General features: G+C 35.9%; 1 protein-coding gene across 8 annotated transcripts in view; it reads left to right on the top strand.

The window, feature by feature from the left end:
- Positions 1-16,364, top strand: part of tenm3 (teneurin transmembrane protein 3) — a 580,699-nt gene that overhangs the window by 512,901 nt on the left and 51,434 nt on the right. For all 8 annotated transcript variants that reach the window (XM_031895448.1, XM_031895444.1, XM_031895443.1 and 5 more), the window contains 5 exons: positions 34-250; positions 3,995-4,114; positions 5,817-6,078; positions 9,980-10,247; positions 12,859-13,002. In XM_031895448.1, coding sequence (XP_031751308.1) covers positions 34-250; positions 3,995-4,114; positions 5,817-6,078; positions 9,980-10,247; positions 12,859-13,002 — 1,011 coding nt within the window. The remainder of the gene's footprint in view (positions 1-33; positions 251-3,994; positions 4,115-5,816; positions 6,079-9,979; positions 10,248-12,858; positions 13,003-16,364) is intronic.

Below are 16,364 nucleotides of genomic sequence, written 5' to 3'. Positions count from 1 at the left end.
TATGAATTCAATCAAGTGACTTTCTTCTGGCAGATGGCTTAATCGACTGCATGGACCCAGACTGCTGCTTACAGAGTTCCTGCCAGAATCAGCCGTACTGCCGTGGCCGCCCTGATCCACAGGACATTATCAGCCAAAGCCAGCAGTCACCATCCCAGCAGGCTGCCAAACCTTTCTACGATAGGATCAGCTTCCTTACAGGACCTGACAGCACCCATGTCATGCCGGGAGACAACCCTTTCAATAAAAGGTAAAACTGTCACTCTGACACACACAAAAATAGGCCACGCAGAACTGCAGCCAGACGTTACCTGAGAGAGCCTTTGCTTATTAATGGTTTTGTTAAATAACAACAATAGTTATTAAAGATTTAAGTTGTCAGTTACTAAAATGAAAAACAATAATATTTGCAATCTATGTTGGTGCAAATAATATATAGTATTTCCCTTAAAAAAAAACAGAATTTTTGCATTATGAAAGAAGATGGTAGCAACTTTCGAATATACATTACAGGTACATATATTTGCCTTTTTATTCTCTGCAGTGCTTTTCCTGACACATAAAACATAGCAGAAGCCAACTCTTCTCAAGCCAAGACTTTATTTCCCACAACGCTTGCATGTTCTTTGCTTAACAGGTCTGTAAAGAAACATGCAAGGCATTGTGGGAATTGAAGTCTTGGCTGGAGGAGAGGACAAGTTTGGAGAGAATAGAAACAGGCAACAGCCTGTTAAATGTACAAATACCTGAACAATGATTATATACACACACATACACTCACCTAAAGGTTTATTAGGAACACCTGTTCAATTTCTCATTAATGCAATTATCTAATCAACTAATCACATGGCAGTTGCTTCAATGCATTTAGGGGTGTGGTCCTGGTCAAGACAATCTCCTGAACTCCAAACTGAATGTCAGAATGGGAAAGAAAGGTGATTTAAGCAATTTTGAGCGTGGCATGGTTGTTGGTGCCAGACGGGCCGGTCTGAGTATTTCACAATCTGCTCAGTTACTGGGATTTTCACGCACAACCATTTCTAGGGTTTACAAAGAATGGTGTGAAAAGGGAAAAACATCCAGTATGCGGCAGTCCTGTGGGTGAAAATGCCTTGTTGATGCTAGAGGTCAGAGAAGGGTATTAGTATGGTGTTCCTAATAATCCTTTAGGTGAGTGTATATATATATATATATATTTAGAGAGAGAGAGAGTGAGTTGCTTAGAAATTAATTATCTGTCATATTACTGAATTTTCATTTATTAATCAGTTTGGACCCACACGCTTATCATTGTGATCAGCCCCTGCCATCGCCAGCATTAGAGTTTTTTTTAATGTTGAGGCTGTTTACTCTTGTGTACTTTCTCCAGTTATTTGTTGGTGTTAAGTTTGCATCAGTTAAATAATAGATTTATTGATCTTGACAGTCTGGCAAATCCCCAGTTCATATAAAAGACTTACTTTCCTATGACTATGAATTGTTCTATGAATATCACTTTAGTTGTAGACAGCAACTGAAGGTTAACTCTTGGCTTGTTGATAACAAAAACCTGGAAGTGTAAAAATGCTATAGTGTATGGGAAATGAATTTAAACTGGTGCATAATATCATCTTACGTCTTATACAAAAATAAAACAAAATACAAAAAGACATTGTGTAATTTCAATATTATTTAGTACAAACTAACAAAGCAAGAATTTGGGATGATCAGTAATCTGCTATGCCAGCTGCCGGAGGTGCATATTTTCTTATAGCAAGTGGGTGACACAATCTCTAGGTAAATAAAGACAGTGTCAATCAATTAGCAATTAATCTATAGTAAAAAAAAAGATATATGTTTCAATAGCTAAACTTTAAAGGCGCAAATTGCCCATATTTCTTTTGTATTTCTCCCAATATAAACTTGGTTTGTTTGAGATCAGAGAAATTGTCCATAGAAAACTCCAACAGCTGCATAAACATTTTATAATTTCATAAATGTCTAAACACGCTGACTGGATTTGTAGAATAAAATTGCAATTATTCTGATGTCCAGTGTTAGAAGTTACTTATTGTACATTTTTGGTCAATATTTTCTATAGACCAACAAAGTGTGTTGTGTTGTGTATGACATGAAGCCTCAGTAGTGCGGCAGCAGATAGATACAGGACTCTAATCCTCAAATAAGTGGTTAATTCTTTCTTAGTATGGTTTCTAGATTTTAGTAGAATGATAAGAAATGTCATGGTCACCTGATGGCCTTTGATACACCAGTCAGATCATTAGGCAGAGACTTCCGCACCCTCCATGCAAGTCTTGGGAAGTCTATGGGAGAGGGTTTATGGCTATTCTTGAGAACATTTTCCCACATCAATATGAACTACTTCTGTTCTAGAATTTTAAACTTTAAGTGTATGTATTTATATTTAAGCATGCTATACTCTAAACATTTTCATTACATATTAAGCCTATTTTGGAATTTCTACATCATACTGTAAAGGTGAAAAAGGACACATATATGCCATGATTTGTTTTTTTAACCTTCCAAGATCATTCCACTAAATATTTCTGTAACTAGACTCCAGAACTGCACTTCTGATTATGAACTTTTTATTCCATCCAAGAGATGGTTATATGTAGGGGTGTTATTTTACACATTCCCATTATTAGTCTATGAGCTTGCAAGCTGCTTGAGTGGTGCTTTACAGAAGCCGTAATGATCTAAAAATCTACCAGTAACCAGAGAGCAGGTGCCTTATGTCCTGCTGAGTGAAGGAAGATGATTTACATTAGAACTCCTGGGCCTACAGTCATTTAACTGTATTAATGCAGTTAGGCGCAGCAGTTGATTAAAAGTTGTTGCAGGAATGTTCCTTATTGCCCCCTCTAAATCTTCTGCCTTCCATTCCCAGCAGATTTTCCAATTGCCTCACAATTAATTGGAAAGTATGGTATTCTTCGTGCAAGTGCCAGAGACTGTGTCTGACTAGTAGAGCTTCATACACTGAAGAGGGCTTTTATGGCTACTGCAAATAAACAGACTAATCATTTTATGATTTGACTTTCCAAAGACGTTATTAGGCCTTTTGCAGAGAAATAATTCCCGTTGCTGCCTTCTGCCTCTCTTGCTTAAGTGTTGTTAGACTTTGAGACTAGTAGAACATGTGCAAGCTTAGAGCTTGCACCATAATAAAACTCTGGTTGGGCTCATAAATCTTTCTATTTTTAGTGCGCTATTCTCATTTGTATTCCTTAATGCATAAAGAACAATAAACCCAGAGCTGTGTGGTATTTTCAGTTCCTTGACCTGTATACTGCAATGTCAACTCAGTGTTTATTTTCCTTTCAGAATCACTGGTAAAATATTATTCATACCCTGTTTATAAATGTGCAGTAAAATATATGGCCAGTGCATATGTTAAAATAAAGCATCATTCAAAGCCTCCAATCAAAGAGTGTCCCCTAGTGGCGAGATTATCAGCATAATGCCTCTGTAACTAAATACATTTTAAAACAACAAACTATGGCTAGTGGCATCAATTTCATACAAGGGTGTTATCCACATTGTACTGAATCCTGTAGCTCTGATTGGCTACAGCCTCATGCAAAACAATTACTCACCCAGTTCTAGCATCTAGATATTGCATTGGTCGGACTCACTTGCTCTGAAGTAGCCAGTAACAGGTTAACATTGGCAATGCTAACTTTCCAGTTATTATTGGATTTAATATTTAAGTTTTTGCTAGAAGGGATAGAAGTATATTTTACCACATAGTCACTCAGTGAATTATATTCCATTTTTAATTTTACGCTGGAAGATACTGAAGGAACCAGAGAGTCACTTCTGAAATTCATGGGGAATCTTTGGTTTCTGTGGAGCGCTGCTCACCATTAGCATCTTTGTACAGTAAGAGCGTTATAGACCTGAGGTAGTAAAGCATTGAATCATGGTATGAATCGCATTTCAGAAGGCAAATGTACATAACCTGAAGTCTTCCTTTCTCACTTCACTGCAGCCTTGCATCTGTAATCAGGGGCCAAGTTCTTACCGCTGACGGAACACCGCTCATTGGAGTCAACGTGTCATTTCTGCACTACCCAAACTATGGCTTCACTATCACACGCCAGGATGGAATGTAAGCTTTGGCCTGAATAATTGAATCTCGATTAATTTATGTCTTTAGCTACTGAGATAATGTGATCTTTACATTTTTTACAGCTTGGTCAGTATGCTATAGTCTCTCATTTAGTTGTTAATTTGCCTACAGAAATGTCACATGCATAGTACCCTCATAATGTGTCACATCTGGAAACATATCAGTATTGCTTTCAAGTTGTCTGAATGCCCTAAATGACAGAAAGTCATCTATCTATCTATCTATTAGGATAGAGAAGGAAAAGTCAGGACTTTCTAAAAGAGAAAATGGGAATTGCAAAAGATTAAAGACTTAAGGAAAAATATCACATTTATGAGTAGCGGTTATCATCCACAAATTTTCCCTTTAATACAGTTTGGTAGATTATCTCTATAGCGTCTACTAGCTGTAAATGTCCTTTTTAGATTCCCTCTGATTTAACATATTATGTCATATAAAAAAGTCTGGAGAGTTTATGGAGAAAGTTGGAGGCCGTGAAAATCTAATGCAAGAATCAGTCTTGGGCCTCTGATAGGATAGCTATAATCCTAAAGGTATTTAGTAAGGGTCTAGGTAGAATGTCCAAGAGCAATAAAGGACTGTGACAGCTATTAGTAATATCTTGAAAGATAAGTATATATGGAATGTTCTTTGCACACAGAAAACATGTTTTACATCTTTAGATGAAACCTCCATCTTTCATTGTCAAGGGATGCACTTGATTCCTTCGGAAATTGGTACTGGTGAATAAGGCATCAGTGACTTTATTGTATTGTATTTAAACAGCGAACATATTTCCCCTTCAACTATTTCCTGTCGGCAATCTGGCTAGAGTAGTACATTTTCAGCAGTCTTACTTCCCCTGCTGACCATGTCGTCCCTACGTCAGAAGGTTAATTGCCTCTTCTCCAGCGTAAACAATACATGCTTTGCCTGTTTTTCTCCATTAACTAAGATCTTTCATACCCTGTATAAACTGTGTCTTCTCTGTGCTTTCTTGGTTACAGTAATGACCTTTTTGAATACTGGAGACCAAGATCACACTGCTATTCTGAGACTTTCCATTGCTTAGTAAACGGGAAAACATATCTTTTCTTCCTGTGAATCCAATACCAATTTAATAGAGAACAATTATCTTGCTGGTCCTTCCTGCTTCTGACTGGCATTGCTTGCTACAGTTCTGCTTATTAAACTCAAATACTCTATGCTGCTTCTCCATCAACAGTTTAAATCCAAAGCATTTAAACTTACCTTGAATGTCATCTAACACTTACCTGCCCCTATTGCCGGTTTGTCAAAAAACCCTCTGGAAGGATATAATATCATTGATAGATTTAATTGGTCAAAAAGTTTTTACAACCATAGATAGATTGTTGTCAATGCCCTCCAAGTGATTAATGAACAAATTATATAAAAGTGGACCAAATACAGAACCCTCCTGCTGAGTGAATACTTTTTGTAAACAATACTTGAATCCGTTCTCTGTCATGTGCAAACAGAACCACCAAGGCCAAAAGAACTTAATGTAGAATTGACATAGTGGTGGTCAGTAACCTTGGCAAAAATCTAACAAGATCATACGTGGTTTTTGCTCTTTGTGCTTATGTTCATTAATGAGCCTTTATATTCTACTGTATTGGCAGTTTGAGTGTTGAATTAGCATATCAGTAGTACAAAACTTTCTTCTAACTTTCCTCCTAAGGTTTGATCTGGTAGCAAACGGAGGTGCATCCCTGACACTGGTGTTTGAAAGGTCGCCATTTCTAACACAGTATCACACTGTGTGGATTGCCTGGAATGTCTTTTATGTCATGGATACCTTAGTGATGAAGAAAGAAGAGAATGACATCCCTAGTTGTGACCTGAGTGGCTTTGTTAGACCAAACCCTGTCATTGTCTCTTCTCCTTTGTCAACATTTTTCCGAACCTCCCCTGAGGACAGCCCCATAATTCCAGAGACACAGGTACTTGAATTTAAAATTCATGTGAATGAAATGTATTTATCTTCGTCATATCTACCCCAAATTTACTGACTTATATGTCATATACTGTCATGTACTGGGACTCAACCTTCTCAGTATATGACATCTGATGTGAATGTATTGTTTAACTAGAATTACATTTTTTATTCAATCCAAATTAACTGTGTAACTATGTAAATAATTTTTCTTCTGTTTATTTGTTTCTTTTAACCACAGGGACTATATGTATACAAATGCACAAATACACTCTAACCTAACAATAGCTATAACTATGACAATATACCACATGCAGCCCTCATGTAATTGTGAGCGACAGCTCCCTACATTACCAAAAGCAACTGCTTGTAAAACGATGCTGGGCATGGCAGTTACGCTGTACATAGTGGACTTTAGGTTTCACATCCCTACTATTTGTCAATTTCATATGCAGCCTTTCCAAAAACTATAAAAAAAAGAACCGAGGGATTATCCCGTTCTTATATTTTCTTCAGACAATAATATGAAGAATCTTAACATAACAGACAGCTGTTTTATTTAAATTCTGACAATGAGATGAAAACCCGACAACTGAAAATGCGTGGAAATAAAATGTGAGAATGATGTAGGCAAGCAGAGTCCCTTTGCCAAAATATTCCAATAAAAAGGAATGCTTGCAGCTGCTCCCATGGGAACCCTCCGAATTCTTATGTTCTGCAGTTGGCTATGCATATCAAATGAGCAGAGCTTGGTGGCTTAGCAACAATAAAAGCTAGCCTTCTTTGTGTAGGGATCTTATTATAGACTGTAATCCTGTCATTGAGGGCTGAAGTGAAATAAAGGTGCTTGGTTTAGTTGCCAGATCTGAGTACGTAAAAATCTGAAATCTCCATGACTAATGACTGCACAGGGCTTTCAATCATCAAACTGTACTTAAAATGTCTGTCAGTTTCCCATTTGGAAAAGCCAACCACTTTGCAACAGAGCAGCAATAGCAGAGCATGCAATTCGTGGGAGTTTTTATGTGTCCTGTTCATGAAAAGAAAGGCAATAAGAGACCAAGTGCGTTTGATAATATAGAAAACAAATATATTACATTCACTGGAACCTCATCAAATCTGACTTTTTTACAGGGTGTATATGCTGTTCAGTTAGCTAAAACCGTCGACATACTTTACAATGAGTTATACCAATTTATTTATGAATCTGAATAAGTAATCAGAGGCTATATATAATACAAAATAGGAAGGGGCATATTTATTATGGTGTGTAAGCCAACAATCAAATATTTGTTTTTATTTTCTAACTTGTAGGTGAATGTTCAAATCTAATTGCTGATTGGTTGCTACACACTACAATAAATGGACCCCAAAGTATATGTTACAGTTGCCATTGGGGAGTCATTTTTCTTAAATGGATCCGGTTATCATTATATAAATGTTACTGGTTTAATGGTGGGCTTAATGGTGGTTTAAAAGTGGAACATATTCTTTTTCAATTCACTTTGATGGTCATTGCCTACTTGGTGATTGCCTACTTAATGATTAAAGGAACAGTAACACCAAAAAATGAAAGTGTATAAATGTAACTAAAATATAATGTGCTGCTGCCCTGCACTGGTAAAAGTTGTGAGTTTACTTCAGAAAGTCTACTATAATTTATATAAATAAGCTGCTATGTAGCCATGGAGGCAGCCATTCAAAGGAGAAAAGGCACAGGCACATAGCAGATAACAGATAAAACACTATTGTATTCTACAGAACTTATCTGTTATCTGCTATGTAACCTGTGCCTTTTCTCCTTTTTTCCAGCTTGAATGGCTGCCCCCGTGGCTACACAGCAGCTTATTATATAAATTATAGTAGTGTTACTGTAGCGCAAACACCAGTTTTACCAGTGCAGGGCAACAGTGCATTATATTTTTATTACTTTAAAGCTCTTTCATTTTTTGGTGTTACTGTTCCTTTAAGAACCATTTGAAATAGTTCTGTTTGACTGGATATTCCATCAGACTCCAGAAATTCTATTTTATTGGCCTTTTAAAATAAGTATAAATAAAATTACTAATGGGTAGAATTATTCAAATCATTTTTGCAAAAAGTTATTCTTTTGTACCATAAGAACTAATGAAATTTAGCTGGGGAACATATTATAATGCTGACATTTTTGTTGAAAATAATATAGAAAGTCTTAAGAAATAGAAGTTAGCATATGGGTAAAAATTGAGAAATAACAAAATCATTTGTCAAAACACGTTTTATAAATAGTTTAAAGAAAATTGAAGAAATGCACAAACTGCTCTTGTTAGGGTAAAACAGCACAAGGCATTTTAATTGCATCATGGGGGTGAGGAAGAGAAATTTTACTGAAGAAAAAATATCAAAAAGTATATTGAAATTATTTAAATACAGACTCTTTGTTAAACTGGTTTTAAAGAAATATTCCTTTCTAGTGAATTCGAAGACACAGCCTTCTCCATTCCACACCAAAGGGACCTCCGAAAACAGCTTTGCTCCACTATACCTAATCTCCAAATGTAGCCTTGCACAGTAGGGTAGAATTTGGCTTTGTGGTTGTAACCACCAAGCATCAAATTTAAGCTTGGGAAACATATTTTTGTATACATTTTTCAAAAAGCAAAGTTATGATTTAAACTAAAACAGTGAAAAAATGTTTGTGAGAACATATGCATGTATATATATATATATCAGTCCTTGATGTGTCTGCCTGCACTCTAATGCAAAAAAATTGTATATAGCGGGGTGCACAGTCAAATATAATATACACAAAAATAGACTGGCACACCCTGTAAAAGCAATCAAAACTTTATTGAAAACACATTGCACACAATAATTCTACGGATGTTCTTCCTATAATTTAGAACTCCCCCCCCCCACTATAGAGCCTATAATCTTCAGTTCAGTTTTTTTTTAAATATATTTTGTTTATTTGAGGCTTAAAGCAGAACTATCATATATTGTTAAATAGACACATTTAAATCAGTCAGAATTATTTTTCTTTGGTTAATAATAATTTTTTTATTGTGTTGAACATTTATATACTGGTGCAACCAACTGATTTCAACCTCTTTACCCCTATATAGTATAGTACCACCTATCAAAAGCAAGATCACCGAAACACCATGGAACATTCATCTACTATAATGTACAATAATCCAAATAAGAGAATGTGCAGATAGGTCCAACAGCCAAATTGCAGAGGGAAAATGAAATTATATATCATCTACCGATGCCCATTTTTTATTAAACTTTATCACTGGCAAGAATAAGTCACACAGTTTCCATTGCCAAAGGTTAGATAGTGCTTTGTACTTTATAATTAGAAGAAATCTTCATTAAAGAATTCACACTGAAGATATTGTTTAAATATTACATGAAGTTAGTCCCGCAAGGCCTCAGCCTACACCACACACACAACAAACAGACTGAACATTGAACCTTCAAAGCTGTGATGAAGTGTACATTTCCTGCTGTGCATTCTCAGATTAGTCCATACATTATCTAACAGGTGGTTCCTTTATGCATTTCCTGGTAGAAATACAATATTTAATTGTAACCCAGTATTTGGTGTTAGTTGTAGGTAAATAAAGTGCGGTTTTGCTATTGTCAGCTCTCAGGGGCATAACAATATTAGGGGACAGCCTAGACACCTTTATACTTTCAATAGTATGGTGAGAAGATGTCATTACTGTGTGCGAGTGCCTCCTGAGCAGGGGATAGCCCCTGGGAGAATGGGGCCATTCATTTTAGAGCACTGGGAGGCAGAGAAGCTTATTATAGTGTTTGAAAGTGAATAGATTTTTTTAAATAAGTGCCAAAAACATAGTTTTAAAAAGCACATTCCCCCTAGTTCTCTCATTCTAATTATTATTTTGTTCTGCCTTTAGGTCCTTCATGAAGAAACTGCAATCCCAGGAACCGACTTGAAATTATCTTACTTAAGTTCCAGAGCGGCAGGATATAAGTCTGTTCTAAAAATTACAATGACCCACTCAACAATACCTTTCAATCTAATGAAGGTTCATCTTATGGTTGCTGTAGTTGGAAGACTTTTCCAGAAATGGTTCCCAGCATCACCCAACCTTTCATATACTTTTATTTGGGATAAGACTGATGCCTACAATCAGAAGGTCTATGGGCTGTCTGAAGCTGTTGGTATGCATTAAGCTTATATAGTAATATCCATTTAAATATTGTGTTGTGTTTGACTGACATGTAAAACAAGACTTTCTTTCTTAGAAAAATCATCCAAAAAACGAAAGTATTTATCTTTTATATAATACAGAGTGTGTACTCGTTTTTTATTTACAGTACACCCAGCTAATGAAAGGTTCACATAGACATGCTCATTCAGTACTTAATATATCAATAGAGCATTAAGCCACCTACAAAATAATTCTGCAGCCAACAGGAAATGTATATAGAATGCACACACAGAGTTAACATTTTAAGAAAATTTTTAGGTGGGTCATTGGCCCAATTTAACCAATGTTGTAAAACTCTAGTGTAAGTTGGTTGATTTAAACCATTGATTGGATATTGGTCTAACCTAGACTTGTTTTGGTTTTAACCTCAAATATTATAGTGGCCTTCATCCATGATTTATGTATCCTCTGATTGGACTTTACCCTTTTTCCTCTGATTGGGTGCTGGTCTCCAGCTTAATTCTGTCCAGCCTCAAATATCAGACATCTCGAACATAGGATTTTATGGCCAGTGTAGTGTTTTTGTAGAATGCGTTTTAGCTTTGGTTAAAATTCCAAACTTGAACAGTAATTGAACAACATCAAACGCTGTTGTCAAAAATATACAGAACTAGAGCCAGTACTTTGATAAGAAATCTCAGTTCCTGTCATTAAACAACAATCTGCTGCCCCAGGTGACTGTTGTTTAAAGCACTGAAGAACCAATGTCCTGAAGCAGTGCGGTTCATCCAGGCAGAAGCAGCAGGGGTGTGAGGTAGAAGAGCTGCCTCAGCTCATCAAATACTGTAACTGGGGAAATATGTAAAAAAAACACTGCTGGGTAGCTGGAATTCATCGCATAAGGTGTTAAAATAATATTATCTGTGATCTCTGTTTTCACCAGTATTTTAATGTCTGTTTTATCATTTGGAATATGTTTAATAGCCAGAAGATTCAAGACTGTAACCCAGTTAATTATATACCAGCTCATAACAAAGGAAATTAAATCATGCTGCTTGCAGCTAGGGGCTGGCGTTTGGCTAAAACTTAATGTCGCTTAAAATATGTTTTTAACTTGAAGTTGAGGGCTAATTCTTATGTATTTATATGGTGGTTTTGTCAAGCTTCCCGTCTGAACTTTTACTGCAGTCAAAGATCATTATCTTTTAATTTCTGCGCAGTTGAAGAATGCTTTCTTTCACCTATATATTAAAGCTGTCTTTTCAGATGTGAATTCAGACGTGGTTGGTGCGCCATTATGCAATCAATTAGGATGTTAGCCATAATGTTGTGATTTGCAGTGGTCTGAATAAAGTAGCACCTCCTTAACACCACCTTAGAGAATATGATAACATTCCATCTTTTTGTGAGGAGGCTAATTAAATTGACTGATTCTTGTGTAGAAGGCGATACGCAGCTTATTAGTTATTGTAAAAGCAGCAACTTAGTCCACTGAGCTGTGTAGGGATGGTAGAAATCACTTAGCTATAAATTGATAGAAAGGGCATTATCTAATGCAAATGGGGTGATAAATAGTCTTAGCTGCTATGTGTTACCCTGCCATGTTGCACATTAACTCCAGGTATTCCATACTACATGATTAATACGGGGTAGCCATTGCACTGAGATTGAATTTGAGTTATTACTATGACCTGGCTTCAAGTAGTTCCTTGAGGAATAGTGGCTTTTTAAGGGAGTAAAGATTTTTAAATGTTTTATGACTTAACTAAAAAGCACATATTAGATTAAGCACACCATGCTACTGTTAAATTGTCTGTCTTATTCTATTGTCGTATTCTATTGCTCTGCCAACTCCCTAAGTTAGTGGAACTCGTGTTAAGATCAATATTGTTAGTATTCTTTCATCACTAAACCCAGTCTTAAAATTGGTTTACCCATTTGTTAAAATTCAGTGGTGTAACCACACTATGCTACTGCTTGACCTGTGTCATTTCTGGTCAAATAGGTTGGCACAGTATTTTGTATATCAAAATGTTATTTTTTTATCCTTTATTCATGTATCCTTTATTCTGCAGCACTTTGCAGAGATTATACATCATTCACATTATGTCCCAGTGGATCTTACAATCTAACTCTCTCACACACATTTCTACGGTAGTTAATTTTATCTGGAGCCAATTAATCTGCCTGTATGTTTTTGTAGTGGAGAGGAAACCCAAGTACCCATAGGTAACTGGAGTACCTAAGCACAGGGAGAACATAAAAACTTTTTATACTTATAACCTTAGACAGAATTAATTATATACCCCAGCACTGTCAATAAGCAATGCTACTCTTTTTGCCACCATGCTGCCTGTTTCAATTAATCCATCTATAATCTATCTAGAAGATAATATAACGCCATGCCATGCATTAACCTCACCCTGTTATATTTTATTACATTTCCAAGGAGCATTCTAGTATAGTACATAATATGCTGATAAGCATGTAAGCATTACACAACTGATCATTATGCAATTGAAGGATAATGCTTACTGCTGAGCATAGCTTCTGTAAGGAGGGAGTTATTGTAAATCATATTTACCCTATTTATTTATAAAATATATCATTTTGTTTTGCAGTGTCAGTTGGATATGAATATGAATCCTGTCTTGACCTAACGCTATGGGAAAAGAGGACTGCTGTTTTGCAAGGATATGAGCTAGACGCCTCAAATATGGGTGGATGGACTCTTGATAAACATCATGTTCTGGATGTCCAGAATGGTAAAAGTTTGACTTATTTTCTGTTTTTACGTCTTGGTTCATTCTGCATCACCATATAGTATTTGACATCAATGGGTTATCTGTCAAAGCCTTTTGAGCTCAGTGTCAAGGCTAAATGGTTGAAGCACAGTAGCTAATGAAGCTGTGGTATTACTCCTCTAAAGTTCTTTCTCAATTTCTAATGCCTAACCTTGATCAAAATTACTCCAGAACATAGAAAGATGCAATGTGAGTGGCAAACAATGGCTGCCATTAATTTCCTGTCAACAGCATCTTTCTCTACTTTCTTTCTGTCACCAAGGACAGTCCAGCCATTCTTTATCAAATAATATTTGTTGGTTGTGGTTAGAAATTATTTTAAAAAGTGACAATGCTTAAAGTATAATTCTCATATAGCTTTCTATAGCAGTATACTATTGTGTTCCAAAATATCAAATAATACAGATATAGCGTCTACTCTGGTAATGCTTGGCACTGGTGGAGTGCTTGGCCAGATGATTTGGGTCTCCATACCTTAAGTCTGCTAAAATAATTTTAACATGAAATATACCCAGTAGGATTATTTGCCACCAATATGCATTCAGGCAGGTCAGTTACCATCAAGTACAAGGTACTGTTTTATTGTTACAAAGATAAAGGAAAATGTTTGTGAAGTATTAGAATTATTTACTTAAAATGGACAATAAGATAGATGGCTTTCCCAGAATTCAGAGCTCTCTGGATAACAGATTTCCGAATAAGGGATCCCACACAACTATGAAATCTATTATAGCAGATACAGGCATGGGATCCCTTAAATCATTTTAATCAAATAATTCAGAATTTTAAAACTGATTTCCTTTTTCTCTGTAATAATAAAACTGTACTTGTAATTGATTGAAAAGATATAAATAATCCTTATTGGATGTAAAACAATCATATGGGGTTTAATTAATGTTTTGTTGTTTTTTTAGTAGACTTAAGGTATGGAGATCCAAATTACAGAAAGACCCCTTATCCAGAATACCCTTGGTCCCGAGCATTCTGAATAACAGGTCCCATACCTGTATCTGTTAACTAAAAAAGCTCCTTAAATACGTCAGTACCATTTCCCATGCTATCCTGTTTAAGTAAACAAATCCTAATTTTTTTGACCTACAGTATTTATTTTGTATATGTATAGGATCCGTTTTCTGGAGTCCTATTAACCAGAAAGCTCAAAATTATGGGAGGGCCATCTCCCATAGACTCCACTTTAATCAAATAATTCACATTTTTAGAAAAGATTTTCTGTAATAATAAAACAGTACCGTGTACTTGATTCCAACTAACATATTGGGTTTATTTAATGTTTTAATGATTTGAGGTAGATTTGAGGTATGGAGATCCAGTTAACAGAAAGATCCCTTATCCTGAAAACTCCAGATGCTGAGCATTCTGGATAACAGGTCCCATACCTGTACTTTATGTTAATTAAACTACCATATGTCCATGTTGTTGGACAAGAAATTCTATTGTGTTTCTAAGAAGTTGCGGTTTTTGCAGCGGAGATCCAAATTACATAAAGACCCCTGGATAACAGATCCCACACCTGCATTTTAATGTAGTTAATATTTAGAAAAATGAAATAAGATGCTTACGGAAGAGCTCATGTTTCAGTGCAAGTAAGTTTATATTAACACTTGCTGAACTGGATACTGAATTGAATGCAACAACAGAGACAGTGCACTATAGTCAGTAAGATGCCGTTGCTGCTTTTCACATGTGTCTAACATGTACCTGTTTTGTCTACCATTTGATCTTTGATGGTTTGTTTAAGCATTTGCAGCTCAAAGGGAGTCATTTTGATTGTTTCTAGAAGGAATAGTTACTGTGCAGGTATTGCAGCTTTAAAAGGTAAAGAGACTATGTAAGTATGATTGATATGAATTTTCTGCCCTGAGTCCCAAGGTGAACAAGTCTAACAGATTTGAGTTGCATTGAACAGCACTGTTAGGCAAGCGGTAACATCCAAAGCTCTATTTGTCTAATTGAATAAACAAGGTGGTTAGTTGTAATGATAAGGTGGATGAGCTGGAGAGCCGCTTTCTGGGGAGAGTTGTAGACAGTGACAGGTGTTTGTGCGGCTCGCTCATACACAGTCATAAATATTCTAATGCTCATCTTTCCATTCCACGATAATAGAGGAGAAGGCTGAAGGACCTATTTCTCAAGCTAATGACAGGATAAATCATATGCAATAGTGCAGATAGCTGACTGGAGGATCCTTCTGATGAAAATTATAGAACTCTTCATTCTCGAGGGATACAAAAAAAAAAGTGTTCCTTGTGATTGTTGCAAATGATGAAATCAAATGAGAAACACCGGGAATTTTTGGCAGTGTTGATCAATTCCTAATCAGCCCGGCATTGTAACAGAATATTGTATATGAGGCATTACTCCCCATTTACATATACCCTTGTTTTATTTCTCTTCCTCCTTGATTCTTCATTGTTCGTTTAGCCTCTTGCATACATTTGCCGTCTCTATTGGCAGTCATAAGCATTTACAACAAAGAATTTTATTTATTTAGATTTTTTTTTTTTCTTCCCAGAGCTTTGAAGAACATCCCTCTCAAGTTTCCTTTTTATAGTTTATTTGCAAGGCTGATGGTTTTAGCAGCATCACAGGGAAAAAGTGTAACCATTAGCCCATAGTAGTGCCTTTGAAATTCAGTATCCTCAATCAATAAAACATGTTTAGGTACAAAGTACAAACTGACATGTGGTTTACATGGATTATGGCAAATAGTGATTTATTGTGACATGTTCTTATAGAAAATAATAGCTGACCATTTATAGCCAGAGCCTAGATGTATTCATTGATCTACCCATAGCTAAGGGCACTGATAATGGATAACCTTGTCTGGGTTTTAACATTTATTTCAGTGAGAGAAATTTACCATTGGGCATATTCTTCACTTAGTCATTTCCATAAGGGCCATTACTAGCGTGCTGAATCAGCAATGGATATGCAAAATCTGTGCTTTTATGTTTTTATATGTTTTCTTTTCCTGCTTTTTACTTTTTCTGTTTTGTTTTTTTTTTAAATGTTACATATGGAAATTCAGCATTTATGAAAGCAAATATTAAAATTACCAAAATAACCATAAATACAAGTGGTTTTAGGGTATAGGCTTGGACCAGAATCCCAGCATCCCTGGGGGAGACAGAAAAACATAATGGAGCTCTAATATTGTTTTACAATTATAGGTATGAGAAACCTTATCCAGAAAGCTCCAAATTAAGGGAAGGCCATCTCCCCTAGACTCCATTTTAATTAAATCATTCAAATACTTATAAATGATTTTCTTTTTCGTTGAAATAATAAAATAGTACCTCGTT

This window comes from Xenopus tropicalis, chromosome 1, assembly GCF_000004195.4.
Source record: "Xenopus tropicalis strain Nigerian chromosome 1, UCB_Xtro_10.0, whole genome shotgun sequence".
NCBI classification, from domain to species: domain Eukaryota; kingdom Metazoa; phylum Chordata; class Amphibia; order Anura; family Pipidae; genus Xenopus; species Xenopus tropicalis.
The sequence above is the reverse complement of the archived record's forward strand: the minus strand, read 5'-3'. Positions and strand labels throughout refer to the sequence as shown.